We start from the raw sequence: 24,819 nt of genomic DNA, 5'->3' as shown, positions 1-24,819 counted from the left end.
CATGAAATGTGAGCAGCAGCTCAGTGATTAAATTACTGCATCAATTAACTTGAGTACACAGATAGAAGGCTGCTCTTTCAAGCAATGTTAATTGTGCCTCTGATCAGACAAGACTCCTCCTCACATCATGCTTGTCGCTTCATAAAACACAATGTACACAGCGAAAAGGCAGAGACAATTTGTAAATAAGAACAAACTGCTCCTTGAAAATTCTCTATAAAATACATAAATTGATGTTTGTGTTAAAAAAAAAAGTAGTCATTTCCATACACTTCTAAAAAAAACAGTCATTTCCATACACTTTTAACAGTGAAAAACTCTGAAAACTGTTTTTGAAAATCATAAGACAGATGAAATTACCATTAAACTCAACAAGAGTCACTTGGTACCCATAAAAATCATAAATGAGCACATTTAAAGACTAAAGGCATTTCTGGATGTACACATCGCAAAAGGGTAAAGTGCTTCATTTTGGTCATCTCTGCCAACTGCTATTACATGCTGTCATTCTCAGTAAGAGGAAATGCATTTGAAGAAGCGGAGTGAGTGCAACAGGCCTTAAATCAGGCAAGCTGGGGACCGCAGACAGAGCGCTGTCCGCACTCTGCCGACCGGGGCCCTTGAATATCAGGATTTTATGGGGTGCTTTTCTGATATATCTGACTCTTAGTGGACTCTAGTAACTCCTTGGAATCTGGACTACTAACCTACTCAATATCTATTAATTTTGCTCCCGCTCTTTTTTAAGGTTCCAGCTTCTATCCAGGCAAAGAGAAAAGGAAGAATCCAATTTGTACTTTGATTTTTCCTGGCCCTTCAAAACTGAGGTCAGAGGTCACTTCCTCATTGTTTTCTGTATTACTCAGAACAGACTTGTTAAGGCATGCTACCGATTAAGGCTGCTGAAGCTGCAGGGGTTCACACCTTTTATTTACATATGCAAAGTCCACTGCAAGTCTGGTGGCTCTCCAAAGCAGCGCCCTCCCTAGGCTAAAGGCCAGTCCTATCTCCTTAACATGCCACACCCAGATTACCACAGTAGGGTAAAAAGGATCTGGAAGACAACGTATGTCTCATAGCTACTTTGTCCCAAGAGAGCACCACTTCTGTCCAAAATGCATTAGCTGTAACTAACCAGAAGTCGTACTGAGCTTGAAGGAAAGTGGGTCATATCCTCTTTCCAGAAGATCTGGAAGAAGAGAAGAATGAGACATGGGTAAGAACTTTGGGTGTCCACTGTACCCCTTCTAACCATGCACTGTACATGTAGACTGGATACCCAACATGGTCTCTGCTTTGTCTTCACTCTGTCATATAATGGAAAATGTAATAGGTTTATCATCTGCTTTACCTCATCAGGCAATGAACTCCCTGAAGGGAACAACCATATAATGTCTTCCTGGTAAATTCCATAAACACACAAACATAACCACAGAAAGCCAAGTGCATGCCATTTGAGAAGTTCTAATTTGGAGAAGACTCTTGAGTCCCTTGGACAGCAAGGAGATCCAACCAGTCAATCCTAAAGGAAATCAGTCTTGAATATTCATTGTGTAGGTAGGTAGAATAGGAAAAAGGGGTCCAGAATGGCTGTGGCTAAAAGACAAGGGGAAAGCCCCCAAAAATAGAACAGAGGAAGGTCCAAGGACCAGACTGAGGACCTCAGTTGGAACAAAGAGCACTCCTGGCTAGCCCCATGTACACAGGGCAGGCCCAGGGGGAGGAGAAAACACATACCAAAAGAGGAGCCAAAGGGCCAGGGGTCTCTCTGGCTCCCTCTCTTCTCTTCACATCTTTTGGGTCGGCATGCCTTCACACCTCGAGGATGTATTTCCTTTATTTTCTGAATAAAGCAGAGCTATAACACTGATCTGTCCAAAAGCTGTGACATGGTCTGTCCGAAGACTGTAATGCTGGTCTGTCACTTCAAATTTTTGTTGTGACAAGACAGAACTGAGGAAATTACACTCTCCCCCAACAACTGGAAGGACTGATGCTGAAGCAGAAACTCCAATATTTGGCCAACTGATGGGAAGAACTGACGCACTGGAAAAGACAGACCCTGATGCTGAGAAAGACTGAAGGAGGGGAAGGAGGGAGGAGAAGGGGACAACAGAGGATGAGATGGTTTAATGGCATCACCAACTCGATGGACATGAGTTTAAGTAAACTTCAGGAGTTGGTGATGGACAGGGAGGCCTGGCATGTTGCCGTCCATGGGGTCGCAAAGAGTCAGACACAACTGAGTGACTGAATTTCCAAGGTATGGTAGCAACATCAAAAACACATTTGACTTAATATGAAAGCAACCATTTATTTAACATCAAAAAATATTAACTGAATGTCTCCTATATGCCAATTGAAACTTCAGGTCCTGTGAAAAGAGAAATAAATGAGATAAGTGAGGATCTTCTCATGTAGTAGTTTACATTCTAATAAGGATATACAATAAATAAAAATAGAAACAAGAAATATCAAAAACAAGAATGCCAGAAACAAGAAAATATTTTATCATTAGGAGAGCTACTATAAACAAGGTCATTAGGAAAGTCCTCTACAAAGGTGACCTTTGAACAACCCATGAATAGCAAAAGTGATGTGAAGTGAAGTGAAGTCGCTCAGTCATGTCCGACTCCTTGAAACCCCATGGACTGTAGACTACCATGCCTCTCCGTCCATGGGATTTTCCATGCAAGAGTACTGGAGTGGGTTGCCATTTCCTTCTCTGAATAGCAAATGCTGCTGCTGCTAAGTTGCTTCAGTCATGTCCGACTCTGTGCGAACCTGTAGATGGCAGCCCACCAGGCTCCCCCATCCCTGGGATTCTCCAGGCAAGAATACTGGAGTGGGTTGCCATTTCCTCCTCCAATGCATGAAAGGGGAAAGTGAAAGTGAAGTCGCTCAGTCGTGTTCGACTCTTAGCGACCCCATGGACTGCAGCCTACCAGGCTCCTCCGTCCATGGGATTTTCCAGGCAAGAGTACTGGAGTGGAGTGCCACTGCCTTCTCTGGAATAGCAAAAGAGGAGGCTACAATTAGAAAATCTATGAGAGGAATAATTTTAAAAGAGGGAACAGCTAGCCCAAAGTCCAGAGTGAACTTGCTGTATTCAAGAATGCAGAATATGTATACGAAGTATGCTCAATCCCTATCCGTAATTAGATGTGACATTATTTTATATTAAAGACCTTATCAAGAGTTCAAAATATCTTCACTTTTACTGAATTCACCTCTAAATCATAAGGGCTTCCCTTGTGGCTCAGACGGTAAAGCGTCTGCCTACAGTGCGGGAGACCTGGGTTCGAGCCCTGGGTCAGGAAGATCCTCTGGAAAAGGAAATGGCAACCCACTCCAGTACTCTTTCCTGGAAAATCCCATGGATGGAGGAGTCCCGTAGGCTACAGTCCATGGGGTCACAAGAGTCAGACACGACTGAGCGACTTTGCTTCACTTCACTTCTAAATCAAATAGAGTTAAAGCACAATTCCCAGCATAGCTCATCACTATCAACTACCAACTTTTACTAAGTGCCCTTACATGTGAAAGAAAAGTGGCTATCACTGTAGAAATTTCTTAAAAAATCAGATTTCACTTAAAAAATTACAGTTTATTACAGAAAAAGGCAAATATAATGAAGTACTAATACAAAATTATAAAAGCAATGTGTAGCAAGAATGAGACATATTTCCAGGCAATATAAGATTAATCACCAAGTAAGATTATCTACATAAACATCTATCTATATGTTGTTCATAAGTTTCTATCTAGATGAAAGAAAATTGGACAGATTTTCACTAAATCTGCAGGAATCAGTTGACGTATTTCTGTCTTAAGAAACAGTCTATGTATGACACACAACATTCACTTGCGCGGTACCAAAAAAAAGTTGAGAGGAACTTTCCAGAGCAGCGAAAACTGGTTGTTGCACCCAGAAGTGCAACAAAGGGTCCATGAGGTCTTAGAGGTCTGGTAATAGTGAGGGATGAACAATTTTGGCAAGTAATACAATGGATGAACAGAGAGAAAAGTGTGATTTTAAATTTGAACACCAAATTATGTGACTCAAAGGCAATCAATCCAAATTTCATGCATGAATATGCAATAACACTGACCCTAACATACACAACAAAAAATAATGTGAGCCAGAATGAGTGATAATAGTGATTTATTTATTAAATGATGGTTTATGATCCTCTCAAGTTATGCAAAGAAAGCTAACCACTATATGATTGAGGTTAAGAATTCAAAAAAGGAAAAAATCCTTGTCTTAGTTTAGTTTTTCCCAGAAGTAAATTCTGAGTCAAAGATTCACCAATTCATGAAACTGGTTATAAAGGAGGAAACAATTGTAAGAGAGGGAGAAAGTGAGACAGGGAAGGGAAAGCAGGGCAATAAAGAATTGGTTATTAATCAAGTGTCCACTATTGATAAAAAGAACCTAATCCTACTGGAGGAATCTGGTAGCAAGTCTAGACCAGTGTAACCAGGGTAGTGAAAGAGTAAGAAAGGCTGAGAAATTTATACACTCACTCATGTCACTAATTAGCTAAGGCTGTTCCCAGGCAATATTAATTAACTGGAATTGCTGATCTACTGGGTAGGAAGACAAAGTGGTGACAACAAAAAAGCTCTCAGGCCAAAAAAAAAATACAATTGCTGGCAACTAGAAGAAGGGCTAGCAAATGCTGAAGTGGCAAGGAGAAGGGAATGTTGATGGTGAACTGATAAAAATATGGTCAAGAATGATCTGAAAAAACCAAGAGAAGAGGAACTTGAGCCAGGTTTGAGAAATGGGTTGGATTTAGTTAAGGGAAAACATTTAAGTTAGGAAAAGTGGCATGAACAAAAATACTGAGGTAAGAAAGAGTAAGAGGTATTAAGGTCAGTTATAAGTCAGTTTGGCAGGATCAGAGACAGTTTATACAGAATATTCTAGGGAAAATACAGCTAAATATACACACTGGGTCCATGTTAAGGAAGGTATCTAATGCTAGGCTAAAGAATTTCAACTTTTTATCTGAGGTATCGAGGAACCTTTAAGTTTCTAAATGAGAAAGAAATAAAATGAAAACATTATGGCATTAAAACCTGTGTTGGCACCATTATTGCCCCTGGAATATAAATGCCTATTGGATAGGATCTATAAACTTCCCTAAAAAAGCATTACATGCAGAGAAGTATTCAGTACCACATTAGCAACAAGCACCCCAAGCACAAAGACTGTGGTATCTAAATACCATTTTTTACTAAAAGGAACCAATGCACCTAGGAGAAAGGGCTGATTCCAGCTCTGCACAGAGTATCTACAAGAAGAGTCTAAAACATTTTGCTTTGCCAGAAAGAAAGTAAACTATCAAGCACTATAGTTGCCTGGTCAAAAGAACTCAGAACCCACTCAGTTCCCACTGGCCAAATAAGAAAGAATTTGAGCATAAAAATAATAAACATTTTAAAAATATATGAAAAATGTTAACAACCATGAGTTTATGTGGTGGTGGTTTAGCTGCTAACTCATGTCTGACTCTTGTAATACTATAAACTGTAGCCCACCTGGCTCTGTCCATGGGATTCTCAAGAAAGAATACTGGAGTGGGTTGTCATTTCTTTCTCGATCATGAGTTCATAAATAAACTTAAAAACTAGAAGGTGACAAGGGAATTACCACATTCTGAAAACTAGGAAATACAGGAGAAAATCACCATTTACCTTACTCTTCCTATAAAAACTGTACAAATATTTAATGATGTAAAGTTTATTATTATAAAAGAATTTCTGTTAGTAAATGAAGACTTAATGATCAAATAAGAATATTACCATTTTGTAACTCAACAAATGTCTGTCTAGTCAAGGCTATGGTTTTTCCAGTAGTCATGTATAGATGTGAGAGTTGGACTGTAAAGAAAGCTGAGCGCCAAAGAATTGATGCTTTTGAACTGTGGTGTTGGAGAAGACTCTTCAGAGTCCCTTGGACTGTAAGGAGATCCAACCAGTCCATCCTAAAGGAGATCAGTCTTGGGTGTTCATTGGAAGGACTGATGTTGAAGCTGAAACTCCAATACTTTGGCCACCTGATGCAAAGAGTTGACTCATTTGAAAAGACCCTGATGCTGGGAAAGATTGAGGGAAGGAGGAGAAGGGGACAACAGAGGATGAGATGGTTGGATGGCATCACTGACTCAATGGACATGAGTTTGGGTGAATTCCGGGAGTTTGTGATGGACAGGGAGGCCTGGCATGCTGCAGTTCATGGGGTCTCAAGGAGTCAGACACGACTGAGTGACTGAACTGAACTGAACTGAAAGAAATGAACAGATGCTTTCAGACTGTGATGCTGGAAAAGACTCTTGAGAGTCCTTAGACAGCAAGGAGATCAAACCTAATCAATCCTAAAGGAAATCAACCCTGAATATTCATTGGAAGGACTGATGCTAAAGCTCCAAAATTTTGGCCATCTGCTGCAAAGAGCCGACTCATTAGAAAAGACCCTGATACTGGGAAAGATTGAGGGCAAGAGGAGAAGGAATGATAGAGGATGAGATGGTTGGATGGCATGAGTGACTCAAAGGAGGTAAGTCTCAGCAAACTCCAGGAGACAGTGAAAAATAGGGAAGCCTGGTGTGCTACAGTTCATGGGGTCACAAAGAGTTGGACACAATTTAGTGACTGAACAACAACAATGAAATAATGGACATAGACAGCAATCACCAGTGGTTGCTAAAACTATTAGCTGAAGAGGTGACAAGAAAATTTATGTTGTTTATCGTAAACTTCATCAGGTTGACAACATCTGAACCCAGAAACCAAATCATAACATGACAGAAAGATAACCAGATAGTGAATGCTTCTTAAAGCTATGCAACAGGAGTAAACAATAACACCTATGAAGTCTTTTCCAGAGAAAAAACAAAAATCCTGCAATCTGAATAATCCTGTGGATTTAACTATCAGTTTACAAAAAAAGAGAGAGAGAGAGGACATCATATGTATTCATACAATTTGCAAAATTCAGAATGTGTGAAATTCTACATAATCATTATTTTTTAACAGTCTGCAATGAAAAAATTAAAGGGGAACCTACAGACAGAAAAACATCAAATGTAATGTGGAGACTTTGTTTAGGTCTTGATTTCAGCAAATCAGTTGTAAAATATAGAATAAAATTTAAGACAATTAAATTTGAAATTGAGTGTCTCCTTTATGGTATTCAGTTCAGTTCAGTTGCTCAGTCATGTCTGACTCTTTGTGACCCCATGAATTGCAGCATGCCAGGCCTCCCGGTCCATCACCAACTCCCAGAGTTTACTCAAACTCATGTCCATCGAGTCAGTGATGCCATCCAGCCATCTCATCCTCTGTCGTCCCCTTCTCCTCCTGCCCCCAATCCTTTCCAGCATCAGAGTCTTTTCCAATGAGTCAACTCTTCGCATGAGGTGACCAAAGTACTGGAGTTTCAGCTTTAGCATCAGTCCTTCCAATGAACACCCAGGACTGATCTCCTTTAGGATGGACTGGTTGGATCTCCTTGCAGTGCAAGGGACTCTCAAGAGTCTTCTCCAACACCACAGTTCAAAAGCATCAATTCTTCAGTGCTCAGCTTTCTTCACAGTACAACTCTCACATCCATACATGACCACAGGAAAAACCATAGCCTTGACTAGACGGATCTTTGTTGGCAAAGTAATGTCTCTGCTTTTCAATATGCTATCTAGGTTGGTCATAACTTTCCTTCCAAGGAGTAAGCATCTTTTAATTTCATGGATGCAATCACCATCTGCAGTGATTTTGGAGCCCCCAAAAATAAAGTCTGACACTGTTTCCGCTGTTTCCCCATCTATTCCCATGAAATGATGGGACCAGATGCCATGATCTTAGTTTTCTGAATGTTGAGCTTTAAGCCAACTTTTTCACTTTCCTCTTTCACTTTCATCAAGAGGCTTTTTAGTTCCTCTACAGTACTGTTAACATTTTAGTACTAATCATATTGAGAAGGCAAAGGCACCCCACTCCAGTACTCTGGCCTGGAAAATCCCATGGATGGAGGAGCCTGGTAGGCTGTAGTCCATGGGGTCGCTAAGAGTCGGACACGACTGAGCGACTTCCCTTTCACTTTTCACTTTCATGCATTGGAGAAGGAAATGGCAACCCACTCTGGTGTTCTTGCCTGGAGAATCCCAGGGATGGGGTCGCACAGAGTCAGACAGGACTGAAGCAACTTAGCAGCAGCAGCATATTGCAATAATGTTCTTTTTAAAAGCTTTTTTATAATTTAGATATATTCATAATTCCAGAAAGTGTAACCTTAAATATTTATCAATAAAATAATATGATGTCTGGAATTCATTTTAAAAGAATCCAAAGGACTGGAAGGAAGACTACGTATTCATCACTAGGGGATCTTCCTTACCCAAACATCGAACCCTGGTCTCTTGGCACTGCAGGCAGTCTTTAAGGTCTGAGCCACCAGGGAAGCCCCAAGAATACTGTTGTGGGTAGGTATTCCCTTCTCCATGGGATCTTTCCTACCCAGGGACCAAACCGGCATCTTCCGCAATGCTGGCAGATTCTTCACCATCTGAGCCACCAGGGAAGCCCTTATTTACACTAGTTGATTAATACAGGTGCATTTGTTAACGTACTTAAGATATGTATGAATACAGAGATTGGGTATTCCAAGTGAGTTGACTAAATTTAGTATTTCTGATCTCCTGCCTCATCAATAAAATCATTAAAGACTGAAAACTACTACTCAGAAAAAGAAACAGAACAAAGTTAGAAGAAAAAAAAAAGTAGTTATGAAAGTACAATGTGGGTGGGCACGCAAAAACTTCACTGAGAAAAGGAACTTCCAATGCTTACAATCGGGGCAGGAAGCAATAGTCTACCTCGAGACTCCTTATCTGTTACGGAATGCCAAGGGAACAATTTAGTAAAGAAAAAAAAAACACCTAATCTGGGAATTAGAAGGCTAACAATGCGGAGCTTTGTAAATCACAAATCACTTAACCTGAGCAGGTTCTGGAGCATGACAACACAGCAAATTAAATAATAACAGCAACAATAATAATTGTGTTGCATGTACTAGCTGCAGACCTCGCACTTGTCCTAAGGACTTTGCATACTTTATCCTCAATTTCATAGCAACCCAAGGAGGTGGTGTAGGCGACTGACGTAAACTTTTTTAGAGGAGTACTGAATGAGGTAGGCATCAATACATGGGACCATTTCTCAAAAGAGGAGACTGAGGGTCGGAGGCCAACAACTCGTGTAAGGTTCTACACTGGAACGACTCGGTCCAGCCTATATTCCACGTTTGTTTAAACACGAAAGAATGCTTTGAACACTCCAACGCACTGAACTATACATGAAAGAAGCTTGTGGGTGCTGGGTGTGAAATTCTGGAGAACTCAAAACTGTTCCCACAGACCTACAGGTTTTCGTCGCTTTACACACCTCGGTTCCACGGGGGTAAACAAAACAAAACAGCCCTTCACTCACCGCTAGGAAGCCTGTCCTCACCGCTGGACTTCAAGCCCTGGCTTCCCAACGCCTCCACCCGCCAGCCCCCAGCTTTCTCTCATCTTCGGTGTGTGACCTTCGAACTACATCTCCCATAAAGCCGTGCGCGGACACCTGCCCTTCACCGGAAGTTCTCGAGGCTCCATCCGGCGCCGCAGTGTGGGGTTTCCCCGGCTCTTGGACTACAAACCCCGGTGTCCGTTACTGTGGTCACCTGTGGGTTAGTAGCAGCAGCGGCAAGTTGGCGGGCCCAGGGCCCCTTCTGGAGCCGGTAACCAGTTCTCTGTGCTCTTTGCGTCTCCGCGCTGACGGGCCCTGCGCTGCTGGGTGGTGTGGCGCAGCCTCGCGCTACGGCGCGGACGCAGGTGTGGACTTAAGAGCCTGGGCTTCCGGGAGGGGGCTGGGCGCGCAGCCGACCCAGCACAGTCTGAGAGGTGGGGATTCGCTGTGGGTTCATTTCACTATGTTTAAAGAATTCTCACAGTCCTGGCACGGAAACAGACATTCAAGGAACTTGGAGACGCTGGGGAGACCGTGCATGGGGCGGGGAGGGGAGCGTTTGGTAGGTGAGCTGGCCCTCAGGAATGCCCCAGAAATTCGGGTCGGTGACCGCAGTGACAAAGCTGTTTGTGAGGTCTGCCCTGTCTCTTGAGCCATGTGGCCTTGGACCAGTCAGGGGCCCTGGTCCACACACCCATAAAACTGGGTGTTGGTTTGGCTCAAGGTGTGAGACCCTTTAAAGTCAAGATTCTTTAAAACCGTCTCTGAGGATTGTCCATATTCATGGAAAGCAAGAGCAGCATTAGGCTAACTGAATCACCTCATCCTGCCTTCAAACACCCTGTCTTCAGAAGAACCTGAGGAGAAAGGAAAAAGTAAATCGAACAGTAGATCTGGACTTCAGACTTTTGTGTGCTCTTCTGGAATGAGTAATGGTTCTGTTTCTAGATGGCCTTTCTGGCGAGAAAGCGTAAGGGGGGAAAGTATACATTTTCTACTTTTTTCTCCTGAAAATACCTTATGCATAAGCATTGCACTGTGGGTACTGAATGGTACTGTGTTTTTGGAGGCCAATTTTGCAGTCAACCGGGAGTGAGTGGACTATGGAGGAAGTGAGGAAGTGACCATGACTTAAATATTACCTATAGTAAACCAAACTGAAGAACCTGGATGATATGATTTTAAGGAAAGGCAACTTCAAAGGGAAAACCATACGTGAGTCTGTATACAGCAGTGCAAAATAAAATCCTGAAAAGTAGCTTCTGTTATTCATAATGTTTTTAATGCGTTTAGAAATCTTAATATGAAGAGAATGGTGAAGTAAATTCTAGGGTAAATCCAAAGAAATGAATTGTTTTCTAATCCAGAAGCCACCCCTCCTAATTTAAGTTATATACAGAATTTCAGCATTTTGTTTCTATTTCTGTGAGTAGTTTTAGCCTATTTATAGGTAGCAGAAAGATAATAAACAGGCAAGGTGAACAGACACAAAATAAGAAAGTTAATCTCCAGCCCATTTTTTTCTTTAAATATTGTCATGCTGCTACTGATAGACAATTGATAAACAAAATTGTAGTCAGAACCTTAAAGACAACTGCTGTCAAAAATTATGGATTATATAACCTTTCTTTATAGCCTCAGTAGGTTATCCTCAGAAGGTAGAAACCTAGTTAGAATCCCAAATATTTTCTTAATAGAATTTCACAGAAAAAAAAAATCATACCATAAAAAAAGTACTTTGAGGAGTTTATAGACAATTGAAAAATGAACCATTTCCCCCAAAATTGTGCCCTACCACAATTCAGTGGTAGTTGTGCCCTACCACATTCAGCCCACAATTAGGAAGCATTTATTAGAGGATATGGAACAATTAGTTTCAATCCCTGGGTCGGGAAGATCCCCTGGAGAAGGGCATGGCAACCCACATCATTATTCTTGCCTGGAGAATCTCGTAGACAGAGGAGCCTGGCAGGTGGCAGACCATGGGGCCCAACAGAGTCGGACACGACTCAAGCAATTTGGTGTGCACACATGCACGCACACGTAGAACAGTTCTTTCTTACTGAAGTAACAGGGTGACAAAACAGACAAAGTTAATGATTTTAAAAGCTTCTGTGATTCAAGGACAGACAAAATGACCAATAGAACAGTGTTCAATAATAGATCCAAAAATATATGGTCATCTCATTTATGACAAGTCTAAAACTGCAATATAATGGGACAAAGACAATAAATTTGAGAATGACCCTGACTCAAATGGATTTTATCTATTGGGATAAAAATGTATCGTGACCTTTACCTCACACCATGAGCAAAAATCAATCCTTGATGGACTAATCAATCCCTGTGAAAGGTAAAGCAATAAATTTTTTTCACATGAAACTTAGTTCTTTGAATAGGATCATAATTTCCCTGAGAGGACAGATCTGTTTCTCGTATCATGTAGTCTAAGAGAATACTACTTGTCCTCTACTAAAACCACCTGCTTTATTTCTATCTACTTTAACTTCCCTCATGCTCTGATCTGTATTGGAGTCCCTCTGGTTTGCCTCCAATACACTTTCCTGTTTGTCATATCTTTTACCTTATCCCCCATCCCACTGATATCACTCCCTTCAACTCTTCCACCAAAGTTCTTTATACATTGTTTTATACATCCTTCATATTGAATTACATTTAAAATTCTCAACTGATAACAGTTTTTGTGTCCTGTGATGACACTTGACAGTTACCTTTTTAAAAGTAAATCGTTTTAGAAACCGTAACTAATGTTCTAATTATATCAACACTCTGATAATGTTCAATCACTGATACAAGAAAGCAATTGTAAATGAGTTTTTTCCTATTTTCCTGTTTTAAGGAAGAAATGTCTTCTGTAAAAAGAAGTCTGAATCAAGAAATAATATCCCAGTTTCACTATTCAGCTGCAGAAGGAGATATTGCCAAGTTAACAGCAATACTCAGTCATTCTCCATCTCTTCTCAATGAAACTTCTGAAAATGGCTGGAGTGCTTTAATGTATGCTGCAAGGAATGGGCACCCAGATGTTGTCCAATTTCTGCTTGAGAAAGGGTAAACATTTTAGGCTGTGCCACCTGGAGAGTGTCTGGTTTAATTTATGGATAATGTATTTTCTTTTTAATTTTTCATATAGCCATATTTATAGTATTGGGTTTGTAAATAACTCATTGAACAGTCTTGTTATATAATAGCATAATTTCTAATTTAAAACTTTTTTATTGGGGAATTAACTTTTCATACTGAATAGCCAAGCAGTTAATCAGTTAATCTAATTTTTTTCTGAAATAAAAAATGTAAACCTGCCCACTATGACTACTGAAAATCCCTTGTAAAAATTGAATATCCCCTTACAGCACATAAAATGTATGCTTTTCATTTTACAAATCTTCCAGAGATTTTAATCATCCACTGTCTCTAACTTTTAATCATTTATGATGGGTTTTTAACCTTTCCATTAATATATTATATTCTAAAAGAAAATGAAATTATGTAATTATTAAATAGAGGGACTATCATGTATATCTAGAAAATTTTATTGTAATAAATACTGAAGAAAATGTTTGCTATTTTATATTTTGCTTCCATCCATAGATGCGACAGATCCATTGTCAACAAATCAAGGCAGACTGCACTGGATATAGCTAAATTTTGGGGTTATAAGCATATAGCTAACTTATTAGCTAATGCTAAAGGTGGGAAGAAGCCTTGGTTCCTAACCAATGAAGTGGAAGAATGTGAAAATTATTTTAGCAAGACACTACTGGACCGGAAAAGTGAAAAAAGAAATAATTCTGACTGGCTGTTAGCAAAAGAAAGCCATCCAGCCACAGTTTATATCCTTTTCTCAGATTTAAATCCCTTGGTTACTCTAGGAGGCAATAAAGAAAGTTTTCAACAGCCAGAAGTCAGGCTTTGTCAGCTGAACTACACAGATATAAAGGATTATTTGGCTCAGCCTGAAAAGATCACCTTGATTTTCCTTGGAGTAGAACTTGAAATGAAAAAAGAGTTTTTTAATTATGCTGGGGAAATCTCAAAAGAAGAAGAAGATGGGTTGGTTGCCTGGTTTGCTTTAGGTATAGATACTGTTGCTGCTGAAGAATTTAAGCAAAGGCATGAAAATTGTTATTTTCTTCATCCACCAATGCCAGCTCTTCTGCAATTGAAAGAAAAAGAAGCTGGTAAGAAGTGAACACTGGTTTACTTGTATTGGTAATAATCTGGTTTGGGGTACTGGATTAGAATTGCATGTATCTGCAATTTCTAGGAAGCACACTTTTTCCAGGAAGCAATGAAATTAGGCTGTCTTCAGTAGAAACTTCCTGACATTCTTACCCTAGAGGACTACTCTTCTGGGTGGTAACAGCAGTTTTAATCAGCCAAGATTAGTTTCCCCAGAATTAACCCTAGTGCATACTGGTTTCATCTGATTATTCAGTGAATGATTACTGAGTGCCTGCTATACATTAAACATGCTGGCAAAGACCTTGACTACTTTGTTTTCTGTTGCTTGTTATACCAGTTCACATGGGGTCATATGTATCATGCTCAGAAATGAGGGATTTTAACCTAAATTCCATTTAAATGTTGTAATCTGGCCTGTGTTTTAAAAAAGAAAATCACTCTAGCTGCTTTGTAGCTCATGAACTGTAGATAGTAAAGTGTGGAAGTCAGGAATCCTGTTATGAGGAGGTTGAAGATTATAGTAGCCCAGGTAAGAGAATGCAATGGTTTGGATTAGTGGAGTAGAGAGAAAGGGAGAGTTCTGAGATATTACGAAGGTAGAACTGATGGGGCTTGAACAGTAGGTTGAGACTTGTAAGTGAGAGAGAGATGATGCTAACATAGACTACAGCCTGAGTTGTTAAGATGATAATAGGAGAGATGGAGGAAAAGTGATACAGTCAAGGTATATTTGGAGAGAAAATCAGCAGTACTTGTTAACGGAGTGGGTGTGGAGTATATAATAATGAAGTGAAAGATTAAGAAGGACTGCTAAGTTTGAAACTTTAATCATTTGGTAGATACTAATAAGCTTTATTGATAAAATAATACAGAGTCATGGGTAGAGCAAGGGAAGCAGAACAGACTTGAAGTAAATAAATGAAGATTTTATCTTTGGGCATGTTAAGTTTTAGAGAAGGGAAACAGAATCTGGAACAAAGGAAAGAACTAGAATATACCTGTATGAGAGTCATCAACACAATGGTGGTGTTTAAATCCCAGGAAACTTTCAGGTTGCATAAAAATTTGAGAGCAAGCAAGAAGGAGAACCTGAGAATCGCCTGAATCCCCCTGAGTTTTAGAGGTCAGATAGGAGAGGAGCCATCAAAGAAGATGTTGACAGTATGGCCACAAGTAAGAACAGGAGAATGTGCTTGTAGAAACCAAGAGAGCAAAGTGTTTCTTGGAGTTACTAGTCAAATATATTGAATGCTGTGGAGAGTTTGAGTAAGATGAAGATGCAGAATATTTTTTTAAGAGTCTTTGGTTTGGTAATATGAAGCTGTTGGTAATTTGACAAGAGGAGTGTCCGTGGAATAGAAGGAGTAGAAGGTATACTACGGTGGACTGAAGAGTTAATGGGAAGTGAGGAAGGGGGTCACTTGTCAGTGTCCACTTTCCCTTAGGTAACCTGACAGGCTCTTCCAGAGACCTCTTAGACACTCATCCCAAAATCGGGAGTGTTATGTTTTATTCTCTACGTCTGTGGAAAAAACACTATGAGTTTAAAATTTCTTCTCTGTATATGTAATTACATATACAGCTTCAAAGAGAGTCACACAGAGTCAAACACGACTGAAGCGACTTAGCAGCAGCAGCAGCATGTAATTACAATATCTTAAAAAACAGTAAGGAAACTGAGGCTCTTTTACTCAGCTGCTGTGTAACCTTATGTAGATCCATAACCTCTGTGTGCCTCAGTTTCTCCTGCCAAAAATGAGGATAATAATGGCACCTACACTATAGTGTTTCTCTAAACATTAAATAAGATGATGTGTGTGAAGATCTTTGCTGGGTGCTTGACACACAGTAAGTACTCAATAAATGTTAGCTTTTCTTATTGTAATGAGAGTGAGATAATGGCGGTACTCTGAGGTAAGTTACAATTACAGAGTAACAGAGCAGGCGGATATTTAATGTTGCCTATGTTCATTGAATGTCACTGTTCCATTTGTTTTAATTTATGGCTTATTCATTTTTCCCAGTTTAAAACGTTGCTATTTATGGTTGTTTTATTTCAAAATCCTTAGACCAAATAATCTGTTTTAGGGGGAGAAGTTTTGTCAGGCATTTGAAATGTAGCATTTCTACTCTTAGTGCCCCAATTCTACTATTTTTGGTCAGGCCATATTATTTTTTGAAGTATCAGGGTAAAGGTTGTAGACAGGGTGTACATAGTCTAAGATTTATTCTATTGGGCATTTTTGTCATAAACAAAGTTAATCACAAGAGTTGTAAACACAATATTTAAAAAAATATTCTATTACTTTCCAGTTATAAACAGAACATGTTCCACAGTGACACACACCAGTACTGTCTTAGGCACCAAGGAAAGTAGAGATGGATTCCTACAGTTTCCTAGTAATATTTCATTTATGGTCCAAATCTAAGTTAGGAACTGTCTTTGTAGTGTATTTTTTGAAAGTCACTATTGTAAAGTCTTCCCTGGACTCCCTGGTGGCTCAGATGGTAAAGAGTCTGCCTATGGTGCGGGAAACCCGAGTGTAGTCCCTGGGTCAGGAAGATCCCCTGGAGAAGGAAATGGCAACCCACTCCAGTATTGTTGCCTGGAAAATCCCATGGACGGAGGAACCTCGTAGGGATGGGATCACCAAGAGTTGGACACAACTGAGTGACTTCACTATTGTAAAGTCAGTATACACTAGAGTCATGTATATCCAAAATTTACAAATCACCTATGGTAAAAGCCTAAACTAATACAGTGTATATGGATGTTAGTACATCCATCTTATATGAGAGTTTTATTTCATTAGTCCAAATTAAAGGTAAATCTAATTTTCATTTGTCATCTGTAGAATTTAAATCTTTTAATTTAAAAGACATGTACAGATAACAAAAGTAGGAAAATAAAACCTTTGATCACACACCTACAATATAGTACATGTCTTTATTATGACTTAAGAATGTTCTTTCCTTATGTATTAATTTGTTTACCATTTGTCATTGAATTAAAGCTTCTTTTGCTCCCGTCATAGGGGTTGTAGCTCAAGCAAGATCTGTTCTCGCTTGGCACAGTCGGTATAAGTTCTGCCCAACCTGTGGAAATGCAACTAAAATTGAAGAAGGTGGCTATAAAAGAGTATGCTTAAAAGAAGACTGTCCTAGTCTCCATGGTGTTCACAATACATCATACCCAAGAGTTGGTAAGCCTTTTCTTTTACAGTGAAATCTCGGCCATCTGGAAACCCCAGGGAATAAGACATTCTGGAAAGACAAGATTTTGAGTTGCTAAGGAGCTTTACCTTTTTATTAAAAACATGTTTAACCATTAAGACCGTAAGTATTAAAGTATTACCTAATTTGATGACTTTTAAGTAAAGTTCATTGTACATAACTGACCATTTCTTAACCTTGGGTTAATTAGCATGAATTTGATGCATTGAGGTACAGGATTTCAAAAGCCCACCATCTGCGTCCATTTAGTGAAGAGAGGGAGAAAAAAAAAAATACACCCTAACAGTCCAGTACCTTCTTGCGGCATCACCAAAACAGCCTGGAGCTAGCTTCTCCATACTGCTGGTGTCTGCTTCTACCTTCTGTCTCCCAATCACTGCTTTGAATTGGCTGTGGACTTGGAAATCTGATAAACCAGCCCGTTAAAACTGCGCAAAAAGGGACAGACCCAGCCACACCTGAGGATGTCTGGGAGTAAAGCGCATGGCCTAGTGACAGGTGTTTGCTGCTTAGAGCATTTCACATTTGATTACTGATCCTCAGTCATAATCTAGTGAGGCGAACTCACTGAATTAGTGACTTCTTGAATCGTTCCAGAAGTCACTAATGCAGAGAATATTATTTAAATAAATTAATTTTTTTTAATGGCTTAAACTTAACCATCAAGCCATATTAGCTTTTAAAAACACTTTGTTAAGGACGAGAAAGGGGCGACAGAATGAGATGGTTGGATAGCATCACCAACTCAGTGGACATGAGTTTGAACAAACTCTGAGAGATAGCGAAGGACAGGGAAGCCTGGCATGCTGCAGTCCATGGGGTCACAAAGAGTCAGACGCAACTTAGTGACTGAACAACAAACAACAACAAGGATTGGGATGGAAGGAAATATTTACTATGGTAAAATTTGAATTTTATCCATGCTATATATTAGTTATTTAAAGTTCTTTCTAATTAAAAAAAAAAGCCTCACATACTATAAGTATACAATACTTACAATAAATCAACATTTATTGTATACTTACAGTATGTGAGGCTTATTTTTTTAATGTTTATTTTTTATTTTTATCTTATGCTTATTTTTTATGCTATTAAGATGAGAAAGAAGACAAAAATGGCCTTTCTTTAGCTTACTGACAGTATTCTATGCAATTTCCCTGAAACACTGTCTTTAGGCAGATAGAAACAACCTCTTGTAACTAGAAAAGAGTCTTGTTCTTACAGGAGGTACACATTTGTATTATCCTATTAGTGACTGTACACAATGAGTCTAAATTGTTTTTTCCTGTCATTCATACATCTGATTTTTTTAAACAGATCCAGTGGTAATCATGCAAGTTATTCATCCCGATGGGACCAAATGTCTTTTAGGCAGGCAGAAGAGATTTCCTCCGGGCATGTTTACTTGCCTCGCTGGATTTATTGAACCTGGTGCGCCTTTTCTTTATAATTTTTATAGTAATTTCCATTTAACATATGATTTCTAAATAAAAGTTTTGGACAGCATTTGAAAGTAATTTCTGATGACCTATCATGTTATAAAACTGGGGTATTTTAAAATATTTTCTGTGTTTTAAATAATATAATTTTTGTTGTTACTAGTGGAATAATTTCATCTGTTTTAAAAATTCTTTGCTTTTTCATATATTGCTCTTACCCAAGGCATCACTTCCTTCTGTACTAGACTCAGTTGTCACCTTTTCAGAGAGACTTTCCCAGATGGAACCAAGTAAATTAGTTAACCCCATATCCTGCATTCACAGTCCCTGTTATCCAGTCTGACTTTTCCCTAGAGCACTCATCAGCACCTAACAGGGTATATATGTAAGTATGTATTTACTTATCTACCTTTCTTTTTATTTATTTATTATTTGCTAGTACCAGAAAGTAAGTTCCATAAAGGCAAGGACTTTGTTTTATTTATCGCTCTATCCCAAACCCTTAGTGCATATGCCTCCTATGTTGTAGAAGTTCAATAAATATTCAATAAGTATTTGTGGAATAAATGAATATATCTAATTAGCACATGTTTAATCTCAATTTCCAGTATCAATCTACACTGATAGATAATAATAGTACTAAACATATGAACTTTTCCAAAGGCTTTCTGTATATTAAATCATATTGTCCTCATACAAATTTACATAGTAGTTACTATTTCACCATAGCAGCTGAATAACTTGCCCAAGAACAAACAGCTAGTGAGTGAGAGGACAGGCATCCGGACCTGGGCAGTTTGACTCTAGGTCCCTGCTCCTAATTACTATGTTTGCTCTAGTAGCTCTAGGTCATTTTTTTAACTGCTATGTAGCCTCCCACTTATGAATATTCCACAATTCATTTATCCATTCTGCTATAAGCCTTTACCTTTACCAGCAACACTGCAGTGAATCCTTGTGTACATTTGGCCTTCGTAGGGTGTATATCCCAGAGCACGGCTGCTAGCTCATAGACCATGAGCATCTTAATCATTTCCACATATTGCCAAGTTATTTTCTGAAATATCCCTGCCAATTTACACTGCCTCTGGAAGTACATGAAATGTCTGTTATTCCTCATCTTTACAGAGTTAGGAATATCAGGACCATATTTGCTATTCTGATGGATATGAAGTGGTATGTCATTGTAGTTTTAACTTTTATTTCCCTGCTGATGAAGCATCTTTTTCAGATGTGTGTTAGGCATGCAGTTTCTTTCCCCTTGAATTTTATATTTTATATTCTTTGTCTGTTTTTGTTTTGGTTGTTTAATCTTTTTTTCTTATTGATTTTAGAGGTCTTTTAATATTCACTGTGCTAATATTTATTTAGGTTTGGTCTTGTAGATATGCTAGTGTAAAAGTTATCTTTTCAATATTTTTTATAAACATACATTAATTTTATATAGGAAATTTACCAATCTATTTGAAATAGAAAGCTATATTTAAATAACAGAATATTTCTAAACTTTCAGATAACCTTAACTTAAAATTATTCCATTTAGTCTAATTCTCAATTTCAATAAATCAGAAATATAAATTCATTTATGGGCATCACTTTATTTTATCATAGCTGGGTCAGTAATTATCTACAGAATAATTATTTGGAAAGAGAAAATGAGTTTCATTTTATGCTGTTTTTAAACTTTTAGTGTTATTTGATTTTGAACTCTTTGGAAAGTGTTATCTGTAATAGTTGTTTGACAACATAAGAAAAATGTTTCAAGATTTTAGTGAGGAAAAGGTTAACCACATAAACAAGATAATACATAAAATGTTTGCATAGTGTTTAGCCAATAGTAAATAGGTACTGGATATTTGTAGATGTTAAAATTTTTTAAATGTAACAAATTTAAGCCTTTAAGAAATGAAAAGTTTCCTGGCATTTTGATTCTGTATGTTATATTTAAATTTTTTTTTTTAATTCTGTATGTATATTTAAAAAAATAATGTTTCTTTAATTCCAATCTACTTTTAGGCTTCTGCTTTCTGATTCTATGAACTGGGTTTCTGTCCAAAGTGATTTTCAAAGGTTTGAACCATTTGGAGGACAAAATGTCCAAGGCATGTTCATCAGCTACTTGTTCTTTTGCCCCATTTGATTAGGGGAGACAATAGAAGACGCTGTTCGGAGAGAAGTAGAAGAGGAAAGTGGAGTCAAAGTTGGCCATGTTCAGTATGTCTCTTGTCAACCGTGGCCAATGCCCTCTTCCTTAATGATTGGTTGCTTAGCTGTGGCAGTGTCTACAGAAATTAAAGTTGACAAGAATGAAATAGAGGATGCCCGCTGGTTCACTAGAGAACAGGTAAAGTTCAATTTAATTTCCTTCTCCTATTGATTGTTCTCTGACTGTATTGGTTTGGGCATGTAGCAAGGATACATGTTTTCAACCAGTTGAATGAATGGCTATGGCCCCTCATCATTCACGGATTACCACGTAATTGATGTGTCCTATGTTACTCCTGCTGTGACATACTTCTAGTGATGATGAGTCTGTGCCATTTTCTTATTTCAGATGCTGTTCCCTGAGATTAATGATCTTTCAGTGGCCTTAAAATGGGTGGTCATTATTTCAGATGAGAAGCAGGAATATTACTATTAGACATAGTTTATAGTATTGAAACAAGTAACTCAAAAAAAATCAGTAAAACTGCATAAAAGTTTAGAAAAATTCTTGATCATTTTAAATGCACTTGATAAGACTGACAAAACTGTTTAACAAAGATGCACTCAGAACTTTTTAAAACGCAGCCTTAAGTAGTACAGTGAAAGATAAATTACTTGTCTCTGTCTTATATAACTCAGTGTCTTTGTATAAAAGACAGAGGGGTACACTACAGTAGTGATAACCTGAAACCCTTTGTCACTTTGCCTTCACAGAATTAATTGTATTTTATGCTCAACCTCAAAAAGTAGAAATTAGATTTTTTTCAGAATTTGATAAAAGGAAATTTTTTCTAAACGTTCATTTTCACTTTGAAAATATATGTGTAGCAAATACTTTGTTCTTTTATCACCTTATTTTCATCAGGAAAAATACCTTTCTGAAATATTTTTAAAATTGAATCACTAACTCAATGAAGCAACTAAAAATACTGTACTGAATTTTGCATGTTGAAAATGGATGTTATTACTTTCTCCTTTTGTTATTCACTGTGAAAGTTACTACATTTTAGTTAAATTGTTTTAAGAATAGAGATAGTATTTAAGTGTGATAGTTTTGAAATCCTAATGCATTTTACTGTGGTGTATTTTAGGTTGTGGATGTTCTGACCAAAGGCAAGCAGCAGGCATTCTTTGTTCCACCGAGCCGAGCTATTGCACATCAGCTAATCAAACACTGGATTGGAATGAACCCCAATCTCTAAATCAAATAACTAAACTTTGACTATGTCTAATTGATTTCTAATCCTACTTATTCCTCAAGTGAGATTAGAAATGTTTAATGCTCTTTAGAATGTCAGCTTTTGTCAAATCTGAGTCAGCATTCTCTGAACTTTTTTGAGGGGGTTCTGCTCAAGAGTTTTATCTCACAAAACTGTATCTCTAATAAGAGAAATCATGTTGTAAAGAAGTAGATTCTAAAATGTAAATAAACCTAAATTTCATTGCCTCTTATAAGCATTCACCATTCACTAAAGTCCTTTTATGAAAAATGAGACAAAATATTTTTAATGAATTTTAAGCTTAATTTTTAATGTTTTCATTATTATGAAGGTCCTTTTGGTTGTCATTGGCTGAGTTTTGCTCATTTTACCACTTTACGTGATCCACTTTTTTCTCCTGGTTCTATTGTTCTGTCAGTGACACTGTTATAGTGTTGCTACTAATCTGTTTTGATCAGTGTTAAGAATTTCTTATTTTAACAACTCTATTAGTGATCAGTATACCACACCTTCAGGGAAGGAGAATTTAAGTGAGAGAATGTCATTGTGTCTGGGATCCCCTCTTAAACATAAAATTAATTAATATATCTATTTGTTAACTATACTCAAAGTTGTTTTTTAAGACAAATTAAAAATCTCTTCTTTTTTCCCTAAAATTAAACATATTTGAAAGGAATTCTCTCCAAAGTCAGATATTAAATAAAATCTCAGATAGATTTACTTATTAAATAAAATGGCTTATGGCATTTTGTGATAAGGGAATGTATCTTCACTAGGAGAAAATTGTATAATAATTACTAATAATGTTTATTAAACTCAAATACAGCATCTTGATTTTAGCCTTATTTCAACATTCTAAGAAGCATTTATACAATAACTATATTTTAGAATGGAATCAGTACGATTTTAGAGAAAGCAAATTGTAGTAGTTCACAATTTTGTAACATAGAACTGTTATATTTCACAAGGTTATTTTGAAATTGTTTTAAAAGTTCTTTTATAAATGTATAAATTTATATAATTTTGCTCTTTACTATTCTATGGTAGAACAGGAAGAGAACTTAAAAACAATATATGTATGTAGTTCACTGCCCTTTTTTTTATAGATAAGGAAATCCTAAAAGGTGAACTTAATTAATTTATCCATTAAAGGTGAATTGATTGATTAATTGGTGACAGTTACACAATTACTAGTTATAATTGTTAATACAATTAATTATAATTACAATTAAGTAACTTAATTATTGATACAACAGTCTGTACTGCACAGTTCAGGATTCTCACTCTAATAGGAAGTAAAAACTATTACTGAAAGTAAATAAGTAATAAAATAAAGGATGATAAGACTAAATTTAATTTACCAAATACTGTTAATTAAAATTTTAGGCACTAAAGTTCATTTAAAGAAGTTAACTTTTCTAAACAAAACTTTATTTTACTAATGAACAATGATTTTCTTAGTAATTGATGAAGATATTGATATTAGGACTTTAGAGAAAATTCAAACTATATAAGACATTTAGATACACAATAAGATTTGAATTATGTAAGTATATAGAAAATGATGTGCCTTGATTATTACGAAATATAATGACTCCAAGTTCCACTTTATCCCAAATGTACTTTTTATACTTATAGATTCTAAGATTACATCATAAAATTCTAGATTTTCATAATATTAGGATAGCCAAGTAAAATATAAAGTATCAATAAAATTTATAAGTTTAGTTTTTTATATTTAATCCTATACCCAGGGAGAATCAATATCTAAGTAAATTATTGTTTTAATAATTATTCTTAAATTGCTAACCTCTGAGAGGTGGATAGTTCCACATAAATAGAAGGACTAACAAGAAATATTAGAGATTCAAGTACCGTGATTGTGTCCTAATGAAAAGGAAGGTAACAATACATTAAAATATTTGTTTATTTTCTGTTTCATGTGTCATGTGTGGTTTTTTAAAATATGTTTTGATAAATGTTTTCTGAAAAATGGAAAAAGCCAAATTTTAGTCATCTTCCTCTGTTTAAAATTAGAAGTGTGTAAACAAAAAATACAAACGCCTTTTACAAAGTTGCCATATTTGGAAGGCTTAATTTTTTATAATTTAAATGTATTTAATCTTTTTAATCTTTACAAGTTGGGGTCACATATATTTGTATACATATATATTATGTTTTATATATATATACACACAGAAACTTAACATATACACATGTACACATACAGTTAAATTTTATCTTCTGATTTAAAGTTACATATCTAGTCTAATGTCTATTTTTATTACTTGTCTAACATTACCAGTCTCTGCATTTTAATTTTTCATTTGGCTGGAAAAATGATTAACTTTTTCAAATATAAGGTTAGGGACATCGATTAAGATAGAAGAGAATGAAGCAACAGAGGGTGAGACCATTAGATAGAAGGAGAAAGTATAAGTTTTAATAAGCCAATAAATTCAATTAAAATCTTATAAACAACAGTAGACAGATAGTCCTAGAACTGTGTTGCTAATGCATATATAGCAAAATACTAGGTGAGACTGTACTATAAAACAAATCTATTAATTATTCACAATAAAATTCCCACAACGCAAATTTAATTAGGGATGAGAACCAGTTACTAGGTTCTGAATGTGTATGTGTGAACACATGTCGGTGTATTTGTGCAGGCTCACGCTCGCAAGAGGATGAGATGGTTGGATGGCATCACCGACTCAATGGACATGAGTTTAAGTAAACTCCAGGAGTTGGTGATGGACAGGGAGGCCTGGCGTGCTACAGTCCATGGGGTCGCGAAGAGTCAGACATGACTGAGTGATTGAACTGAACTGAACTGATGCTTCCAAGCTGGGGGTGATGAGTAAAATTTATGTGCTGGGCTTAAAACAGCCAGTTTTCTCTTAGCAGAACAAGTATCTAGGACAAAGTAATCCAAAGTGCAAAATTAGGAGTGTCTGTCTACAGATGTGAAAGATCTGGGTCTTGAGGCAAACCAG

General features: G+C 37.2%; 1 protein-coding gene across 5 annotated transcripts; it reads left to right on the top strand.

Moving 5' to 3' along the window:
- The first annotated feature begins 9,653 nt into the window (after window positions 1-9,653).
- NUDT12 (nudix hydrolase 12) lies at window positions 9,654-23,754 on the top strand. Of its 5 annotated transcripts, none has more exons than XM_005889810.3 (7): window positions 9,654-9,787; window positions 12,377-12,588; window positions 13,129-13,718; window positions 16,758-16,925; window positions 18,274-18,387; window positions 20,540-20,739; window positions 21,692-23,754. In XM_005889810.3, the coding sequence occupies exons 2-7, from the start codon at window positions 12,383-12,385 to the stop codon at window positions 21,800-21,802; spliced, it is 1,389 nt and encodes a 462-aa protein (XP_005889872.1). In that variant the 5' UTR covers window positions 9,654-9,787; window positions 12,377-12,382; the 3' UTR covers window positions 21,803-23,754. The 5 variants fall into 5 exon arrangements, with proteins under 5 accessions (XP_005889872.1, XP_070229299.1, XP_070229298.1 ...); XM_070373197.1 differs by having other exon boundaries at window positions 9,684-9,881; window positions 12,381-12,588; XM_070373196.1 differs by having other exon boundaries at window positions 9,684-9,950.
- The last annotated feature ends 1,065 nt before the right edge of the window (window positions 23,755-24,819 follow it).

The sequence above is a fragment of the Bos mutus genome, chromosome 7, assembly GCF_027580195.1.
Source record: "Bos mutus isolate GX-2022 chromosome 7, NWIPB_WYAK_1.1, whole genome shotgun sequence".
NCBI lineage: Eukaryota > Metazoa > Chordata > Mammalia > Artiodactyla > Bovidae > Bos > Bos mutus.
Note: the sequence above shows the minus strand (reverse complement) of the source record. Positions and strands in the feature narration are given on the sequence as shown.

Bases quoted from the DNA above. Each gene is read 5' to 3' on its own strand.
- NUDT12 (XM_005889810.3), top strand. From the start codon at position 12,383: ATGTCTTCTGTAAAAAGAAGTCTGAATCAAGAAATAATATCCCAGTTT. The intron at 13,719-16,757 runs GTAAGAAGTGAA...CTCCCGTCATAG, and splicing joins ATTGAAAGAAAAAGAAGCTG to GGGTTGTAGCTCAAGCAAGA. The intron at 20,740-21,691 runs GTAAAGTTCAAT...GGTGTATTTTAG, and splicing joins GCTGGTTCACTAGAGAACAG to GTTGTGGATGTTCTGACCAA.